Source organism: Malassezia sympodialis, genomic scaffold (genome assembly GCF_000349305.1).
Source record: "Malassezia sympodialis ATCC 42132 genomic scaffold, msy_sf_9, whole genome shotgun sequence".
Lineage (NCBI taxonomy): Eukaryota > Fungi > Basidiomycota > Malasseziomycetes > Malasseziales > Malasseziaceae > Malassezia > Malassezia sympodialis.
The window spans coordinates 746,560-762,033 of record NW_017387807.1 but is presented as its reverse complement, the minus strand read 5'-3'; the positions used below and the strand labels follow the sequence as shown (position 1 = coordinate 762,033).

Sequence of the window (15,474 nt, the reverse complement as noted above, 5' to 3'; positions counted from 1 at the left end):
GCTGATACGTTTTGGAGCTTTATACCTTTATCTTTGACGAGCACCTCAGTAGGAGAGGGGATATGCACCTGCATCTGAACAGGGTCACAGAGGCGAATCACACTGCGCTCCAATCGAAAATAGACTCGGATCGGTGAATCAAATGACCAGTAAGAAGGACCCAGTGAATATTCACTATCACCATGAACAAGTGGCATCATGCAATGAGGTCCCACATTGGCGTATGTATAAAGAGCAGTTGGATCTGCATCCGTGTAACGGCGCGGATGGAAGAGAATATTGGTATGTAAGTGAAGGCCACGTTGATGATACAATGTAGCCCTTAGTGAGTAGGACAATTGACTCGTACGTGAGTGGATGCACTGTGGTAAATCATTGGTCAATGGAAATTGAAAAGGCAATACGGCAGGTGGCTTGCTCGACGGTGATATGCCAGGAGCCGACCAAAGAACCAAATCTGCTCGATACAGTTCAAGCGGTGGGCCGCTTGCATTTCTGAATTGCTCTGTGGCTATCAAAGACAATACACTTTTGTAAGATGTGCGTGCTTACCATTTGTAATATAACTTAACTTCATCCGCTGCCATGTCGAGTTTGATCAGTACATCGCCTTGTGCCACCGATGAAGCACCTTTTAAGCCAAGATAACCGGCTTGAAATGAAGCTGCTCCCTGCCTTGGAACAATTTCAAACATTTGGCTATATATTGACGACATGTATGACATCGTCTCGCAGAAACGTTGTTGGCAAGTACTGCGGGGTCGTCCGACAAGCAAATGACGCCCCAACTCCCCCCAGCGTCTGTGCACAGGTGGAGGGACAGTGCTAAGTGCTCACGTGACTAACGGGACTTTGACCGGCTGGCAAGAAAATTATCGTCGCCACGACCAGTGATCCTAGCTGTGAGGTCTCTGAACGGTCAACGATGTCGGAATCGCAAGTGAACCCCAAGGCTTTTCCTCTCGCTGATGCTGCACTCACCAACCAGATTCTTGATCTGGTGCAGCAGGCGTCGCACTACAAGCAGTTGAAGAAGGGCGCCAATGAAGCCACCAAGACGCTCAACCGCGGTATTTGTGAGTTTATCATCATGGCCGCCGACGTTGAGCCTATTGAGATTGTGCTCCACCTTCCTCTCCTTTGTGAAGACAAGAATGTACCATATGTATTTGTGCCCTCGAAGATTGCGCTTGGCCGCGCCTGTGGTGTTTCGCGCGCCGTGGTCGCCGCCAGTGTGACAACCAACGAGGCTCGTGAGCTGCAAAGCCAGATCCAGACAATCAAGCTCGCTATCGAGCGTCTGCTGATTTGAGCATTAGTGCTATATAGAATTACAGGATGCATCCCTGCGAGGGATTCAAGTAGCCTCTTAGCCGAGTGCACTGCGCAAAGCGGAGCGTTGCGCATCGGTAAGGCGCTCAGGAAACTCGATGTTCCATTCAACCACCAAGTCGCCCTTGCGAGTGCCTTTAACCTTCGATATAGGCATGCCTTCGCCTGCAAGGCGCGTTGTGCGACCCGGCATAATAGTCGTCTTGCCCAAACTCGCCGACGGCAGTGGCACATCAATAGAGCGACCGTCTAGCGTGACAATCTTACGGCGCGAGCCAGGTGTGCCGGGCTTCGGTGGATCGAGAGCATCCACAAGCTTGAGTGGCTGTACAAGGCGCAGATCATCACCATTGCGAGTAAAGCGGGGATGAGAGCGCTCATCCACTACAAAGACGAGGTCTTGCGCCTTGCCAGGGCTCACTTCGTTGCCGGCGCCGGCGAAACGGACCTTCGTACCCTTCTTCCAGCCCGGCTTAACGTCGATGCTCACCACTTTCTCCTCAGTCCGGCCATTTGCAAGAGTGCGACCAACTTTGAGTTTCTTAGTCGTGCCCTTGTACAGCTCTTCAAGCGTAAGCATAAGTGGCGTTTCAAAGTCCTTCGGTTGTACCTTGGGCTCAGAGTGGGTATCAAAGTCGGCTCCGCGGGAGCCACCTCCAAAAGATGTATAGCCAGGCATGCCACCGGGTATATCATCGTGCATGCCTCCCATGCCTCCCATGCCTCCCATGCCACCCATGCCTCCCATGCCGCCCATGCCGCCCATGCCGAACGGACTGGCTCCACCGAAGATGTGCGCGAAAATGTCGTTGGGATCTGAAGGAGAGAAGCCACCACCGAAGGGGTTACCACCGGAGGTCGAGAAGCGGAACGTGCGAGCGCCACCTGGCCCGCTGCCGCTACTGCTAAAGCCGCCCATGCCTGGGAAGCCGCCGGCACCGCCTTCCTCTGGCATCGGCACACCACCCTTGAGACCGTCTTCGCCGTACTGATCATATATTGTGCGCTTGTTTTTGTCCGAAAGCACTTCAAAGGCCTCGCCCACGTCCTGGAACTTCTTTTTGGCTTGTGCTTCGTTATCCTTGTTACGGTCAGGGTGCCACTTCAGAGCCGCCTTCTTGTATGCTACACATCAGTCGCCTTTACATACCTTTTTTGATTTCATCGTCGCCCGCAGTCTTCGACACACCCAAAATCTTATAGTAATCCTTACCCATGGTTGGTGCGGAAATGGTGGCAACTACGGTGTCGGGCCTTTTAAAGGATGTGGAGAAGCGGGACGCAAGCCAAACGTCCACATCGTGTGCCTTCCACAAGGTTCTGTCAGCATCGGTCACCTCCACAGGACATGGTATAGGGTCTACGGAGTCGCGACGTTATCCGCACAAACAGCGTCGCGCATCTGCTGGGCAAGGTCGTACAAATCACATACAAGTGTGTCGCGCTTCCAAGAGGACCGGTGCGCGAGGATGCGCTCGTAACAACCAGCACGGGTTTGCTCGAGCTGCTCAACGGTAAAGTCCGCCGTCCGCTGCACGAGCGCCTCCACAAGCTGCGCTTGGGCCGCTTCGTCAAGAAGTACGCAAGGCGTGCTGGGCAAAGGCACTGCGGCAGGAGCAGGATCCATCAAAGGCACAAGCATGCCATCGGAAGCAGCTGTCTTATTCAAAGACGGCTCCTGCATGACAGGCGGACTGTTTGACGCGTTGTCGTCAGGGCAGTGCGAACGATGCCGCTTGTGGGCGCGCTCAATCGTTGATACATCGACGAGATCACTGGCTTGAGGCTCTTCACCTAGCATGCGTGCACTGTATCGTTGCCCGTTGGGACGACGTGAATGCACTTCGAGCTCTTTTTTCTTTTCCGCCTCGCGACGTGCTTCCTCTTCTCGAGCCAGGACACGAGTGGCCATGGCCGCACATTCCGCACGAAAAGGCGCATCGACGTACTGGTCTAGCAAAATCCGCGCAAAATTCTGCATTTGATGTGCACGGAATACGCGATCCGAGTCCACCTCGCTTGCTGCTTCGGTATTCGATACAATCTTGCCAAGGTCCTCCATGAAAGCATCGCATGTGAGGTACTGGTTGTGGTATAGACGCTTTTGCATTTTGTCCAGTGTCATGGTATAAATGGTAAAATCGCGAAGAACATATGTCGAGTCCTCAGGGTCTGTATTATCATCGCCTGTAGTCGCAACGGTCGGCTCTTCAGTTGTCTCGATATCCACATCATGAGGCGCATCTTGCGGCTCCTCGGCAGGCAAAGCTGCAGGGGCATCACCTGTCTCATCAACGGCCATGACTGACTCGACTGGGTGGCGCACCTCAGCAGGAACCTCAGCATGGGGACTCGCGCTGTGTCCCGACTCGACATCTGAGTCCACCGCTGGATGACGATCGTACCGCAGCTGAATAATGACCTTGCCTTTTTCTCGGCGCCACTCAAACTGTTCCATGAGCGTGCGCAAATTGTATTCGTCCCACACGTTGCGCGTAAACTTTTTAAATTTCTTGCGCAGCTCCGCGAGCACGGAGCCAAGACGGAACTTGAGGTGCTCAAGCAATCGCGCGTCGTGTTCCACCTGCTGATGCAGTTCCAGTTGCGTCGGCATTCGCGGCGGACGTGGAGGGGCCTTGGGCAAATCCTCAAGCACGCGAAGCCGGCGTGGGACGGCATCAGCAAACTGCGTCGGCGGTCGGGCCGCCTGCACTGCGACGTCATGCCAAAAGTCACGGCGCTGCGCCTCGCTTGGCAGCTGCATAGCGTACGAATGCCATGGCCAGCTACCGAACCACGCACGGATCGAAGCAGGCAAGAGAGCAGCAGGTGTGTCGGACGTCGAGAGAAGCATGATCCGGTCTTGTGGGTGCAAACCATGCAGGAGCGCGCCCATCATTGCATGGAGATGCTCAGAGTACAAACTGGGCCACCGATCCACGTCCGGTACAAACAGGACACTCGGCATGAGCCGCCGAGCCTCCTGGAACTGCTGCGAGAGGACAGCCTCAGGCGTCTGTGTGCCGTCGCCCAGTAGCTGCGCGGCCGAGATAGTGAGCACATGAAAGCCTTCGATGGAATGCAGTAGTGCCTCAGCGATGATGCGCTGGCCCAAACCCGGTGTGCCGTGAAGAAGCAAGCGAGGACGATACACTTGGGCCTGTACAAACGATTGCTGAAGCAGCTCTCGCTCTAGTCGTGCAGCGCCCGAGTGGTCGTCTGTCGATGCTGTAGCGACATCGTCCTCGTAGATGGCCTCTTCCAAGGCCTTGCGTTTGGTGCGCTGAGGCAGCAGCCGCGCAAAGAGCGCCTCACACTCCTGCAGACACGACGCAAGCAACGGATGGAGGTGTGGCGCGAGGGGCGTCGAAGACGCACTCGTAGAGCGAGCGGACGAGGGAACCATATGCTCGAGCGCCAGCAAAAAGTCGCGACCGTCCACCTGAATGGTCTCTGGAGCCAGCAGTAAACGCTCGTTGGTTCGGTAGATCTGAGGGTACCTGCGCTGGATCGCATTTAGCGTGGCTTCAGTACACAGGGCACGAAGATCTGCGCCTCCAAATCCATGTGTTGCGTCGACCAAAACATGAATTAGCGATTCGTCCAGCGGCGGGTCCCAGTGGCGCGTGTGGATTTGAAGGATGCTCTGCCGTGCGGCGCGCGATGGCAGAGGGAAGTAGAACTCGCGGTCAAAGCGGCCCGGCCGACGGAGCGCAGGGTCCACCGAGTCGGGGCGGTTCGTCGCGCCAATGACCACCACCTGGCCGCGCCCGTCCATGCCGTCCATGAGCGCCAAGAGCGTGCTCACGATACTCGCATGGATCTGGTCCTGCTTGCTGGAGCGAACCGGCGCAAGACCATCAATTTCGTCAAAGAAAATGATACTGGGCTGTGCACGCTTGGCCTCCTCAAACAAGAGGCGCAGCTGACGCTCGGCCTCGCCTACCCACTTGGATAAGCAGTCGGCGCCTTTGCGCATAAAAAACGAAATTTTTTGGCCCTCCGTCGAGCAGCTGGCTGCGAGCGCTCGAGCCACCAGAGTTTTGCCAGTACCAGGAGGACCATGGAAGAGAACACCGCGCGGCGGAGTCACGCCGAACCGCTGGAATACCTCAGGGTAAAGGAGGGGCAGGCTGACCATCTCCTTGAGCTGCTGCACGTGGTCTTCCAGGCCACCCACCTGCGAGAAGTCAATGTCCATACGGACACCCAGGGGGTCGACATCGGCAAGCGCATCCTTTTCGTGCACGCGCCCAAACGCATCAGTAGCCGAGCCAAGTGCACCGGCTCCCGAGGTCGGCGTCGGACCACTCTCTAGCAGCGGCGCGGCAAGGCGGCCGTCCAGGGCACTCTGTGTGGGAGCCAGGCCCGTGCGCGGCGGCTCGTCGTCCGAGCTGTCCATGTCACCCATGAAATCTTGCCCTGGTAGGCTCAGCGGCACACTCGGCCACGCGCCAGCGCGCGTCGCGCGAGGCAAACTAGGGAGTGACAGGTTCGGAAAGCCAGAGCGGGATTGCGAGGCGTCTGGCTCGTCTGAGATCGCGCGCGTGCTGGGGCGCGATGTGCGCCGGATTCGCCGACCAAAGCCGTCGCGCAGTGGCTCAGGCTGCGGCGGTACCAGTGCATAGTTGATCTTTTTGCGCTCGCGAAAGCTGTACGAGCGGTGGCGTGCGGCAGGCGCAGACTCATCCTCGCTCTCGTCCGACGATGCGCGCGCACGCGCGTCGCTCGATTCGTCCGCATCCGCGCCGGTGCGTCGTGCGGAGCGCGATGCAGCGAGATCCATGAGGTTCTGTCGCCGCTGTGCACGCTCAGCACGCTCGACAACGCGTCGCGCACGCATGGTTTCCTCGTAGTCAGCGTTTTCATCTTCCTCCTCATCGTCAGACGCGACAAAGTCGCGAAGACTTTTGCTGACGCGCGTCGAGCGGCGGGGACGGACGACCTTATCAGTCGGCTCGTCGTCGTCGCCCCACGCCCGCGTGCCATAGCTCGTGGTTCGGCGACCACTGCGCGTTACATGCATCCGCCTTGGCTCCGCCGTAGGGTCCTGACTGTCGTCGTCGGTGGCATCGTGCGGCGCCTCGTACGTGTCTTCCTCCTGCGGTGAGTGGCGCACACGAACCTCGCCGAGCTCGCCTTCTTCAAAGTACTGCGTGTAAAAGGCGCCCCGCGCCGCCTTGCGCTGCGATCGCTCGCGTGCAGGAGACGCTGGCGACGACCCGCGCCGCGAACTGCGACGCAGTGGGGACATGGCGCTGGCGGAGCCAAAGCGACGCGTGAAGGCTGCACTGATTGGCCTGCTCCACGTGACAGGGCGCGTCGACGTGGAGAGCACGCTCGCGCCACGCGCGGTGGATCAGGGCGTGGCTGCATGAAGGACCCCGCGAGGCAGCTGTCTGAAGCGCGGCGCGGGGCGGAGCGCCTCAGGCCATCGTTCCGGCGCATCTCTGAGGAGGAAGAAGCGCAAGCGCAGGCGGCATGCGTGCACGATGCGCAAATGGCGCAGTATGGCTACCATGCGGACACGCACTATGAGCTGCCGCGCCATCTAGTCCACTACATTGAGCCGACCGAGGACGAATTTGATAAGCAGGTCGAGTACGACATGGATGAGCAGGATCAGCAGTGGCTTGACGCGCTCAATGTGGAGCGAAGGCGCGAGCAGCTTGATGTGATCAGCTACGAGGCGTTCGAGATCATCATGGACCGCTTCGAGAAGGAGTGGTTCCAGCTGATCAAGCGTATTCCGTCGCGCCTTGCGCAGGATGCTAGTGACGAAGATTATCCTGAGGACTCGAACTGCGCCATCTGCAATGACAGCGACTGCGAGAACCTCAATGCGATCGTATTCTGCGACGGCTGCAACTTGGCCGTGCACCAGGAGTGCTACGGCGTGCCATATATCCCTGAGGGTCAGTGGCTATGCCGCAAGTGCACTGTGTCCCCAGATCGTCCGGTATCGTGCGTTCTGTGCCCCCACGAGGGCGGCGCCTTCAAGCAAACAACGGAGGGGGCTTGGGCACACCTGCTGTGTGCCATGTGGATCCCCGAGACGGGCGTGGGTAATACCGTGTACATGGAGCCGATCGACGGGGTGCCCGCGATCCCGAAGGCGCGGTGGCGCCTGCGGTGCTACCTGTGCCAGCGCCGGAGTGGCGCGTGCATCCAGTGTGAGCACCGCTCGTGCTTTACAGCGTTCCATGTCATGTGCGCGCGGCGCGCCGGCCTCTTGCTCCCGCCGCGCCGGCGCTCCGAGGAGCAGGCAGGCGAGGACATGGGCGATATACTCGAGGCATACTGCCACCACCATCTGCCGCCCCAGCAAAAGGCCGAGCTGCATACACGCATCCGCGGCGAGGACGACGACGAGAGTGCGTCGGACGTGTCGACGAGCGAGATGACCGTGTCCCTGCAGCGGCCCAGCCACGAGTCGCTGGCGTCCAAGAGTGCGCGAGCATACCACAAGTTATATTCGTCAGGGCCGCTACCTGTGCCGCACTACCTGGTGCGCCGTGTCCTCGAGTACGCCGCACGCCTTCCGATCCGGCGCAAGCCCCAAACAGTGGGCCAAATGGTGCGCTACTGGAGCTTGAAGCGGCAGCAGATGCGTGGTGCGCCGCTGCTCAAGCGGCTGCACATGGAGCCGTGGACCGTGGGCCACTTTGTCGGTGAGCCCACGCCGGCCCTCACGCTGGCCAAGCTGCAATACCTGTTCCGCCTGCGTGAGGATCTCGAAAAGGTGCGCCTCCTCGTGGATCTTGTGCGCAAGCGCGAGAAGACCAAGCTGCGACAGGGCCAGCTGTTTGAGGCCGTTTTCGTGCGCCAGGGCCTCTTGCAGAGGTCGACGCAGCTGCACCGCGCGCTCGATCGCGTCGAAGCGTATGTATGCACCGCTCACACAGGCTCGACAAAGACCAGTGGTTTTTGTACCCCGTTTCCAAGGCCGACGTGCCCGATTATTACGACGTGATTGAGCGCCCTATGACATGGTGCCAGATTCGCGCTAAGATCGACACGATGGCCTACTCGGGCGTCGCGGATTGGGAGGCCGACGTGCACCTCGTGTGCGCAAATGCGCAGCAGTACAATGCGCCTGACTCGGCCGTGCACCGCGCCGCGGCGAAAATCCTCCAGCAGCTCCCGCGGATATGTGCCGACGCCGCCGAGGCGTGTCACGCAACCGAAGCGCCGCATAGCCTCGAGCCGCCGGACCACGTGTGGCGCGCGCTCCGAGCGCCGTACGAAGCCCCTGTGCATGGCGTGCCCGTCGGTGCGCCGTCAGCCGATACCAGCACCCTCGGTGCATTCTTGCACCAGTGGTACGTGGTAGATGCGCCTGCGCCGCCAGCTGCGCCGCGGCCGTCGCGTCCGGCCAAGCCGCCTGCGGCGCCGACGCGCCGGAGCGCCCGGCATGCAGCGCCGACCGAGACGACCAAGCCTGACGACACGTCGGAGCCGCGTGAGCTCGCGTCGCTGTCTAGCCACGACTCGTTCAAGTACTTTCACGTGGGGTGGCTTCTCCCGCCCGGGACACGGCGAGGCAACCGCCCGCGCCCTGCGCCAAGCGCGCCCAAGCCACGCGCCAAGCGGCGTAGGACCCGCGCACCAGCGACGGCCGATGACGACTCGCCGCTCAGTGAACTGTCAGATAGCGCCTAGCTACGCCTCCGTCTCACGCCGGTGCGCCGAAGGCGGCGCGCCTGCGCTGCGCCGCATGCGCTTCTGCTGTGTGTCGTCACGCACATCGTCTGCGGAGAAGTAGTGAGGCGCCACGAGCGAGAGCCACGCGGGGCGGATCTCCATAACCTGCCGCATAAAGTGCTTGGACGTCTCGACGAGCTCGTAGTAGCACAGGTAGCGCGGCGGCGGCACATGCTTGTACAGGCTCGAGGACGGATGCACGTACACGGACGTGTTTTGCTTGATGCTGCGGTACGTCTCGCCGCCTCGCTGGAGCACGGCCGTGTTCATGAAGTAGCCGGCGGTCAGCGCGATCTGCACGCCAGAGAGGTCCGTCGTGTCGGGCAGTGACTCGGGCACCAGTTCCACGCGCTCGCACAGGCGCCGCAGCTGGTCGCGCACGTCGCGCACACGCCCCAGCGTCTTGGGCTGCAAAAAGTTGTCCAGGCAGAATACCTGGCTGTACCCACTCTCGACCCACAGGTCCCAGATGTGCAGGAGCATCAGGGGGTCGCCGCCCGGCCGCACAAACGCCTGCCGCGCGCGATCTGCCTCGAGTTTCTTGTCTTTGGGCCGTATAAACAGCGAGCTGCTCTCCGCAAGCATTGACACAATCGAGAGCACTTCCTCCGTGCAATGGTACTCTTCGCTCGCGAGGATAGCCTTGCTCATCATCGGATCGACCGGGAACTCGGCCATACGCCGCCCGAGCTTGGTCAGCTCTCCCCGGTCGTTGAGAGCGCCCAGCGCATACAGCAGCTCCAGTGCTCGAATGAGCGTATCGGTCGGCGGCGGATCAAGAAAGTCAAAGTGCAGCAGGTCGTGCACGCCCACCGACTTAAGCAGGAGCACGACGTTGGCGAGGTTCGTGCGCTGGATCTCGGGCACGGTGTTCTCGTCCATCTCGTTCTGGAACGCCCACTTGGTAAACAGCCGGAAGCACTTGCCCGGGCCTACGCGACCGGCGCGCCCCGCGCGCTGATTCGCAGACGCACGCGAGCACGGCACGACGGTCAGCGCGGCCATGCCCGTGCGTGGATTGTACGAGTTTTGCTTCACAAAGCCGGGGTCAATCACGAACGAGATGCCGTCGATCGTGATGCTAGTCTCGGCAATGTTCGTCGCGAGCACGACCTTGCGCGCACCGGGCGGCGTCGGCTCGAAGATGCGCGCCTGCAGGTCGCTCGGCAGGTTCGCGTAGATCGGACACACGATCAGCTCGGCCATGCGGCTGCCGAGCGCGCGCGCCGTCGCCTGCAGATTGTCCATCGCCACATCGATCTCGTCCTGCCCGGTAAGGAAGACGAGGATATCGCCCTTCGGCTGCGTCGTGTGGATCTGGAACACGGTCGTGATCGCCGCGTGCAGGTAGTTGGCCTCGGGCTGCGGCGTGTAGTGAATGTCCACCGGGAAGCGGCGGCCCGGCACGTAAAAGATCGGCGCGTCGTCGAAGAACGCGCTGAACTTGTCCGCATCAAGCGTCGCGCTCGAGATGATCAGCTTCAGATCAGGGCGAAAGCGCGCAATGTCCTTGACGAGGCCGAACAGCATATCCGTGCTGAGCGTGCGCTCGTGTGCCTCGTCGATCATGATCGCTGCATACGAGCCGAGGTCGGGGTTGGTGAGGAACTCGCGCAGGAGCATGCCGTCCGTCATGTACTGGAGCACCGTGGACTCGGACGTGCAGTCTTCGAAGCGGATGCTGTACCCGCACTCGGCGCCGAGCCGCACGCCCATCTCCTCGGCGACGCGGGCCGCGACGCTCATCGCCGCCACGCGGCGCGGCTGCGTGCACGCCACCTTTTGGCCATCCCGTGTATAGCCGGCCTCGTGCAAGAACTGTGGCAGCTGCGTCGTCTTGCCCGAGCCCGTCTCGCCGACGACAATCAGGACCTGGTGCTGCGCGATCGCATCGAGCAGCTCCTCGCGCAGCGCGTACACCGGGAGCGCACGCCGCGTCGCATCGATCGAGTCTGCGCGCGCCTCCGCCTCGTGCAGCTGGTGCTGCAGCGCCTCCTCCTCCGCCGAGAGGCTGGGCGGCGCGTCCTTGTGGTCCATGATGAACTGGATGGCCTGTGCCTCATCGAACACAAAGTCGAAGCCGTCCGTGCCGCGCTCTGGCGCGTCGAGCAGCTGCGAGCGCGCTATCTGCTCTTTTTCAAAGGCATCGCCCTCCGCCGGCCGGGGGCCGCGGCGGCCGTGGTCGTGGCGCCGCGCATGCAGCGCGTCATGCTTGCGGCCGCGGTCCATGCGCCCCTGCTCGGTCAGGTAGTCTTCGGGAAGCACGTAGCCCTCTTCGCGGTCATCGAGCGCCTCGTACTCTTCGGCGAGGCGCAGGAGCTCGCGCTTGTGGGCAAGCTCGCGCTCCTCACGCTTCGATAGGCGCACGCCCTGGAAGAACGCCTCTTCATCGGCGATCTCACGGCGCAGGAGCTCGACCTGCTGGGCAGAGCGCTTCTGTAGGTATGCCTGGCGAGAGCGGTCGCGCAAGGACGCGAGGTCCGCCGGCGCCGAGCGGGACGAGCTCATGGCACACGCGCGACGGAAACCGCCACCTGCCTCCACTCCCCCATGACCGACACCCCGGCGCCCGCGATGGACGTGGACACGGCGCCCGGCGAGGGTGCGCCGCGCTTCCAGGTGAAGAAGGCAGGTCCGCCTCGCTGACGCCAGTGGAACAGTGTGTGCCTATGGAGCTGGGACATCCAGGTGGACAATGTACGTCGCGTCCCCTCACGCAGTGCGCCATCTGCCGCAACCAGATCATGGACCTGTGTACGTCGGCCGCACTGACGCAGGCATCGAGTGCCAGGCGAACCAGGGATCGACGACGATTGACGAGTGCACCGTCGCATGGGGTGCCTGCAACGTACGTGGCGCCACTCACGCAGCACGCCTTCCACTTCCACTGCATCTCGCGCTGGCTCAAGACGCGGCCCGTGTGCCCGCTGGACAACCGCGAGTGGGTGCTGCAGAAGTACGTCCGGGCTACTCACGCTAGATATGGCCGCTAAGGGACACCGACACGAGCCGCACGCACCCGTCGTCACCGGCGGAGAGCAGCTGCGCCGGCACGTCGTTGAACGCGTGGATCCACGCGCCCATAGGACGAAAGGCAACTTGCAGCACGGCCCCCGTGTGGTGCCGCGGCAGCGCCGCGTGCTCGGCCCACGCGCGCGCATCAGCGCTGCGGTACACACGCACGTCGCCGTTCTCGAGACCCACAGCGAGCGTGCGAGCGTCATGCCATGCAACGGACGTGGCCGCGGCCGGGAGCGCGAGCGTCGCGAGCCGCTCGTACGGCCGCTGGCCGTCGGCGATGCGCCACACCATAACGCTCTTATCGCGTGACGCCGTCGCAAAGAGGCGCTCCGCGCTGCTGGGCGCCCACGCGCCGTCCCACACAATCCGCGCGTGCGCACGCTCGCCGATCCACGGGGCATACCCCTGCGCAGTCCGCACAAAGACGCGCCACGAACGGTCGCGGCTCACCGTCAAGAGGTACGTGCCGTCCGGCGAGAAGGCCGCGCGCGTAATCGAGAGCGTGTGCCCCTCGAGCGGCGGCGCGAGCGGTCGGAAGTGGTCCGCCCCGTCAAACAGGCGCACAACCGCGTGCGCCGGCGTCGTCGCCTTGCAGGTACTTGCCACCAGCTGCGTGTGTGGATCGACGGCCACCCACAGCAGCTCGTACGCGTGGCCATACAGCTTCTCGACCTCGGGCCACAGCGTCAGCGCTTGCAGCGCCTCGGGCCCCGGCGGCGCAGACGACACAAGCGGCTCTGGCGCGGCTGCCGGCTCGTCCACCGCACGGTTCGAGAGGCCCAGCGGCGGGACGTGCGCGGCAGCCGCACGCGCCGCAGCTCGCGGCGCCGGCACAACGCGGTCCGCCCCGGGCGGCACGCCCTGCGCTGCGAGCCGCGCACGCAGGGCCGTGCTGCCCAGCTTGGTCGCGGCACTCGCTCCCGCATGGCCATGCGCATCCACGAGTCGCACGACGTACGGCGCCGCGGGGGGCAGGCCGCGCGCCGCGCGCTCCTGCGCCACGAGCGTGCCGCCCTGTGCTGTCTCGTCCGTGAGCACCAGCACGTCGATGTCCGCACGCGTCCCGGCCGGGCCGCAGGCGTCGTGCAGGGTCACGACGTCGAGTGCGATCGGTGCCAGGGTCGTGCAAAAGTCACGCACAAACTCACGCACAGCCGCCTGCCGCACGTCCAGCGGTTCCACATACTCGGCGTGCTTCTTCTTCGTGAGCATCGACGGCGCCGTGACGCCGACCACGAGCTCATGCGACGCACATAGTGTGGCCATGCTCAGCAGGAGCTTGTGCCCAATATGCAGGTGATCAAAGGTGCCACCGACCGCTGCCACGCGGCCGTGCGGCGCCGCTTCCGGCGCGCCGCCGGACGGGTCGGTCGGCGCGGGATCGACGCGCTCCGGTGCGAGACCCGGCGCGAGCGCGGCGGGCGCGCCCGCATCGGCCTCCCAGGCGCCGCCGACGAGAAGCACGGCGCGCAGTGGCGCATGCGCCGCAGCCCACTCGCGCAGCGCGCGGTGTGCGGACAAGGACGACGAGGCGCCCGGCACGAGATACACACGCAGATCCATGTGCCAGTCGTCCTGCGCGGTAGCGCACGCCCAGGCCTCCGTGTACAGGGTCTGGAGGCACGCCTCGATGCCGCGCACGTCGGCGTCGTGTGCCAGGCTCGCAGCACACAGGAGAAAGGCCACACGCGGGGTGCGCGCCGCGACCGCGCGACGCACGGCGGGCGCAAGCGCTGCCGCCGCGCGCCACTGCGCATCGCGCACATCGACGAGGACGACGGTCGCCTCGAGGCTGGGCGTCTGCCACAGGCCGCCGGCGACGCCGCGATCGATGAATGCCTGCGGCGCACTGAACACGCGCAGCACCTTTTCGTCTGCGGCACTCACGAACGAGGTGCGATCGAGCCAGGCGGCCGCTTGCATCGCATACCCGTGCGTCTGCGGCCGAGCGAGCTCGTGCCAGGTGCGCTGCGCATCGGACGAATACGTGCCGTGCAAGCGCGTCGTGCGATCTGTGCCGGTGCTCAGGAATCCGTCGCCGAATGGCGCCCATGCCGCGCTCGTGGCGGCGCCGGCGTGCCCAGACGCGGCGGGCTGGGGTACCCACTGCCGCTCGGTGAGGCACCACAGGTGCCAGGCGCCCTGCCGGTCGTGCGCGGCGATCGCCGGCGCAGTGCCCGGCCGCCACAACGCCCCGAGAAAGCCGCCGCTAAGGCTGCCCACGTCGCCGAGGCGGTGCATCGGCAGCCACATCGCATGCGCGGCGGCAGGGTCCGCCAGCGTCGGCCATGCAGACGTGGACTGCGGCATCCACACAATCACGCTGTTATCGACCGAGCTGCTTACGAGCGCGGCGCGCGGCGCGCCGTCCACGTCGTGGGGGCACCAGCGGACGCTCGTCACCCATGCGTCGTGGCCGAGGAGGAGCGCGTCCAGGGCGATGGCCCAGCGCCCATGCTCCAGCACGAGCGCGTGCGACTGGGTCTGCAGGCCGGCGTCATCCGGCAGAATCTCGCTGGCCAGCGCCTCAAAGGCGTCGCGCCGTGGCGCGTCGGTGCGTGGCGCGTCCGGCTGCAACTTCCACAGACGAATGTGCTGGTCCTGCGACGCCGACGCGAGGAGCACACACGGGGCGCCAGCGCGCGCGGGATCCGGCGCCACCACCGCGTCGAGCGCGCGAATCCAGTCTTCGTGGCCCTCGAGAGCAAGCTGCTTGACAAAGGGGCCGTGGCCCTCGCGCGTGTACAGCATGAGGCGCCGGTCCGTGAGCGCGACGGCCATGAGCACCACGGGCGTCGGCACGGGGAGGCGCACGAGCGCCACGTCCAGGGGGTAGGCGCCCTGCAGGGAAATCGTCTGCGGTGCAAACGCCGCTGACGCCGTGCGGCCCCAGACCTGGAGCGTGGCGTCGGAGCTGCCCGTGACGAACAGCGCCTCGTCCATCGCCGCGAGGGACTGCGCATCGCGCAGCACGCCGAGGGCCGTCACAGGCGCCGCGTGCGCACCCGGCACGCACGCATCGCACACCCAGTCGCCCACGTCAGCGCCACGCGCGTGCGGCTCCCAGTGCCACAGCTCCCACGCGCCTTCGTACGTGCCGAGCACGAGGCTCGGCGGCGCGTCGGCTGTCTGGATGACCTTGAGTACATGCACGGCCTGGCCGCTCTGTGTGGGCCATAGACGCCGCAACTGCGTCGACGGCGACTGCGTGAGTCCAGCGGCTACGTACGCAGGGATCGAGCCACATGGCGAACGAGTGGTGCACGCCAAATACAAGCGCATCCGTCGCTGCACCATCGCTACTGCGCAATCGCGCCCAGTCCGAGACGTGGGGCGTGCGACTCACCGCGCACGACAGGTACTCGTACGCGACAGGCTCGGGCATGGCGCGAGGAAAAGCCAATTCGGCGGATTTGT

At 63.4% G+C, this 15,474-nt stretch overlaps 6 protein-coding genes and 1 pseudogene across 7 annotated transcripts; 3 read left to right on the top strand and 4 right to left on the bottom strand.

Annotated features, from left to right (window-relative positions):
* Nucleotides 1-925: 925 nt before the first annotated feature.
* On the top strand, nucleotides 926-1,312 carry MSY001_2144 (uncharacterized protein; the record flags this gene model as incomplete). Its single annotated transcript, XM_018883981.1, has 1 exon — nucleotides 926-1,312. One exon carries the CDS (start codon nucleotides 926-928, stop codon nucleotides 1,310-1,312), a length of 387 nt encoding a protein of 128 aa, XP_018740687.1.
* Nucleotides 1,313-1,369: 57 nt separating this feature from the next.
* MSY001_2143 (uncharacterized protein) lies at nucleotides 1,370-2,549 on the bottom strand (the record flags this gene model as incomplete). Its single annotated transcript, XM_018883980.1, has 2 exons — nucleotides 1,370-2,457; nucleotides 2,483-2,549. The coding sequence occupies 2 exons, from the start codon at nucleotides 2,547-2,549 to the stop codon at nucleotides 1,370-1,372; spliced, it is 1,155 nt and encodes a 384-aa protein (XP_018740686.1).
* A 143-nt stretch (nucleotides 2,550-2,692) lies between these two features.
* MSY001_2142 (uncharacterized protein) lies at nucleotides 2,693-6,586 on the bottom strand (the record flags this gene model as incomplete). The annotated part of the gene is made up of 2 exons (XM_018883979.1): nucleotides 2,693-6,433; nucleotides 6,458-6,586. The coding sequence occupies 2 exons, from the start codon at nucleotides 6,584-6,586 to the stop codon at nucleotides 2,693-2,695; spliced, it is 3,870 nt and encodes a 1,289-aa protein (XP_018740685.1).
* A 246-nt stretch (nucleotides 6,587-6,832) lies between these two features.
* On the top strand, nucleotides 6,833-8,994 carry MSY001_2141 (uncharacterized protein; the record flags this gene model as incomplete). Its single annotated transcript, XM_018883978.1, has 2 exons — nucleotides 6,833-8,218; nucleotides 8,332-8,994. 2 exons carry the CDS (start codon nucleotides 6,833-6,835, stop codon nucleotides 8,992-8,994), a joined length of 2,049 nt encoding a protein of 682 aa, XP_018740684.1.
* MSY001_2140 (uncharacterized protein) lies at nucleotides 8,995-11,544 on the bottom strand (the record flags this gene model as incomplete). Its single annotated transcript, XM_018883977.1, has 1 exon — nucleotides 8,995-11,544. One exon carries the CDS (start codon nucleotides 11,542-11,544, stop codon nucleotides 8,995-8,997), a length of 2,550 nt encoding a protein of 849 aa, XP_018740683.1.
* A 42-nt stretch (nucleotides 11,545-11,586) lies between these two features.
* On the top strand, nucleotides 11,587-11,995 carry MSY001_2139 (annotated as a pseudogene). Its single transcript has 2 exons — nucleotides 11,587-11,668; nucleotides 11,757-11,995. Coding segments are annotated over exons 1-2 (321 nt in total).
* Nucleotides 11,996-12,012: 17 nt separating this feature from the next.
* On the bottom strand, nucleotides 12,013-15,442 carry MSY001_2138 (uncharacterized protein; the record flags this gene model as incomplete). Its single annotated transcript, XM_018883976.1, has 2 exons — nucleotides 12,013-15,222; nucleotides 15,287-15,442. The coding sequence occupies 2 exons, from the start codon at nucleotides 15,440-15,442 to the stop codon at nucleotides 12,013-12,015; spliced, it is 3,366 nt and encodes a 1,121-aa protein (XP_018740682.1).
* Between the last annotated feature and the right edge of the window lie 32 nt (nucleotides 15,443-15,474).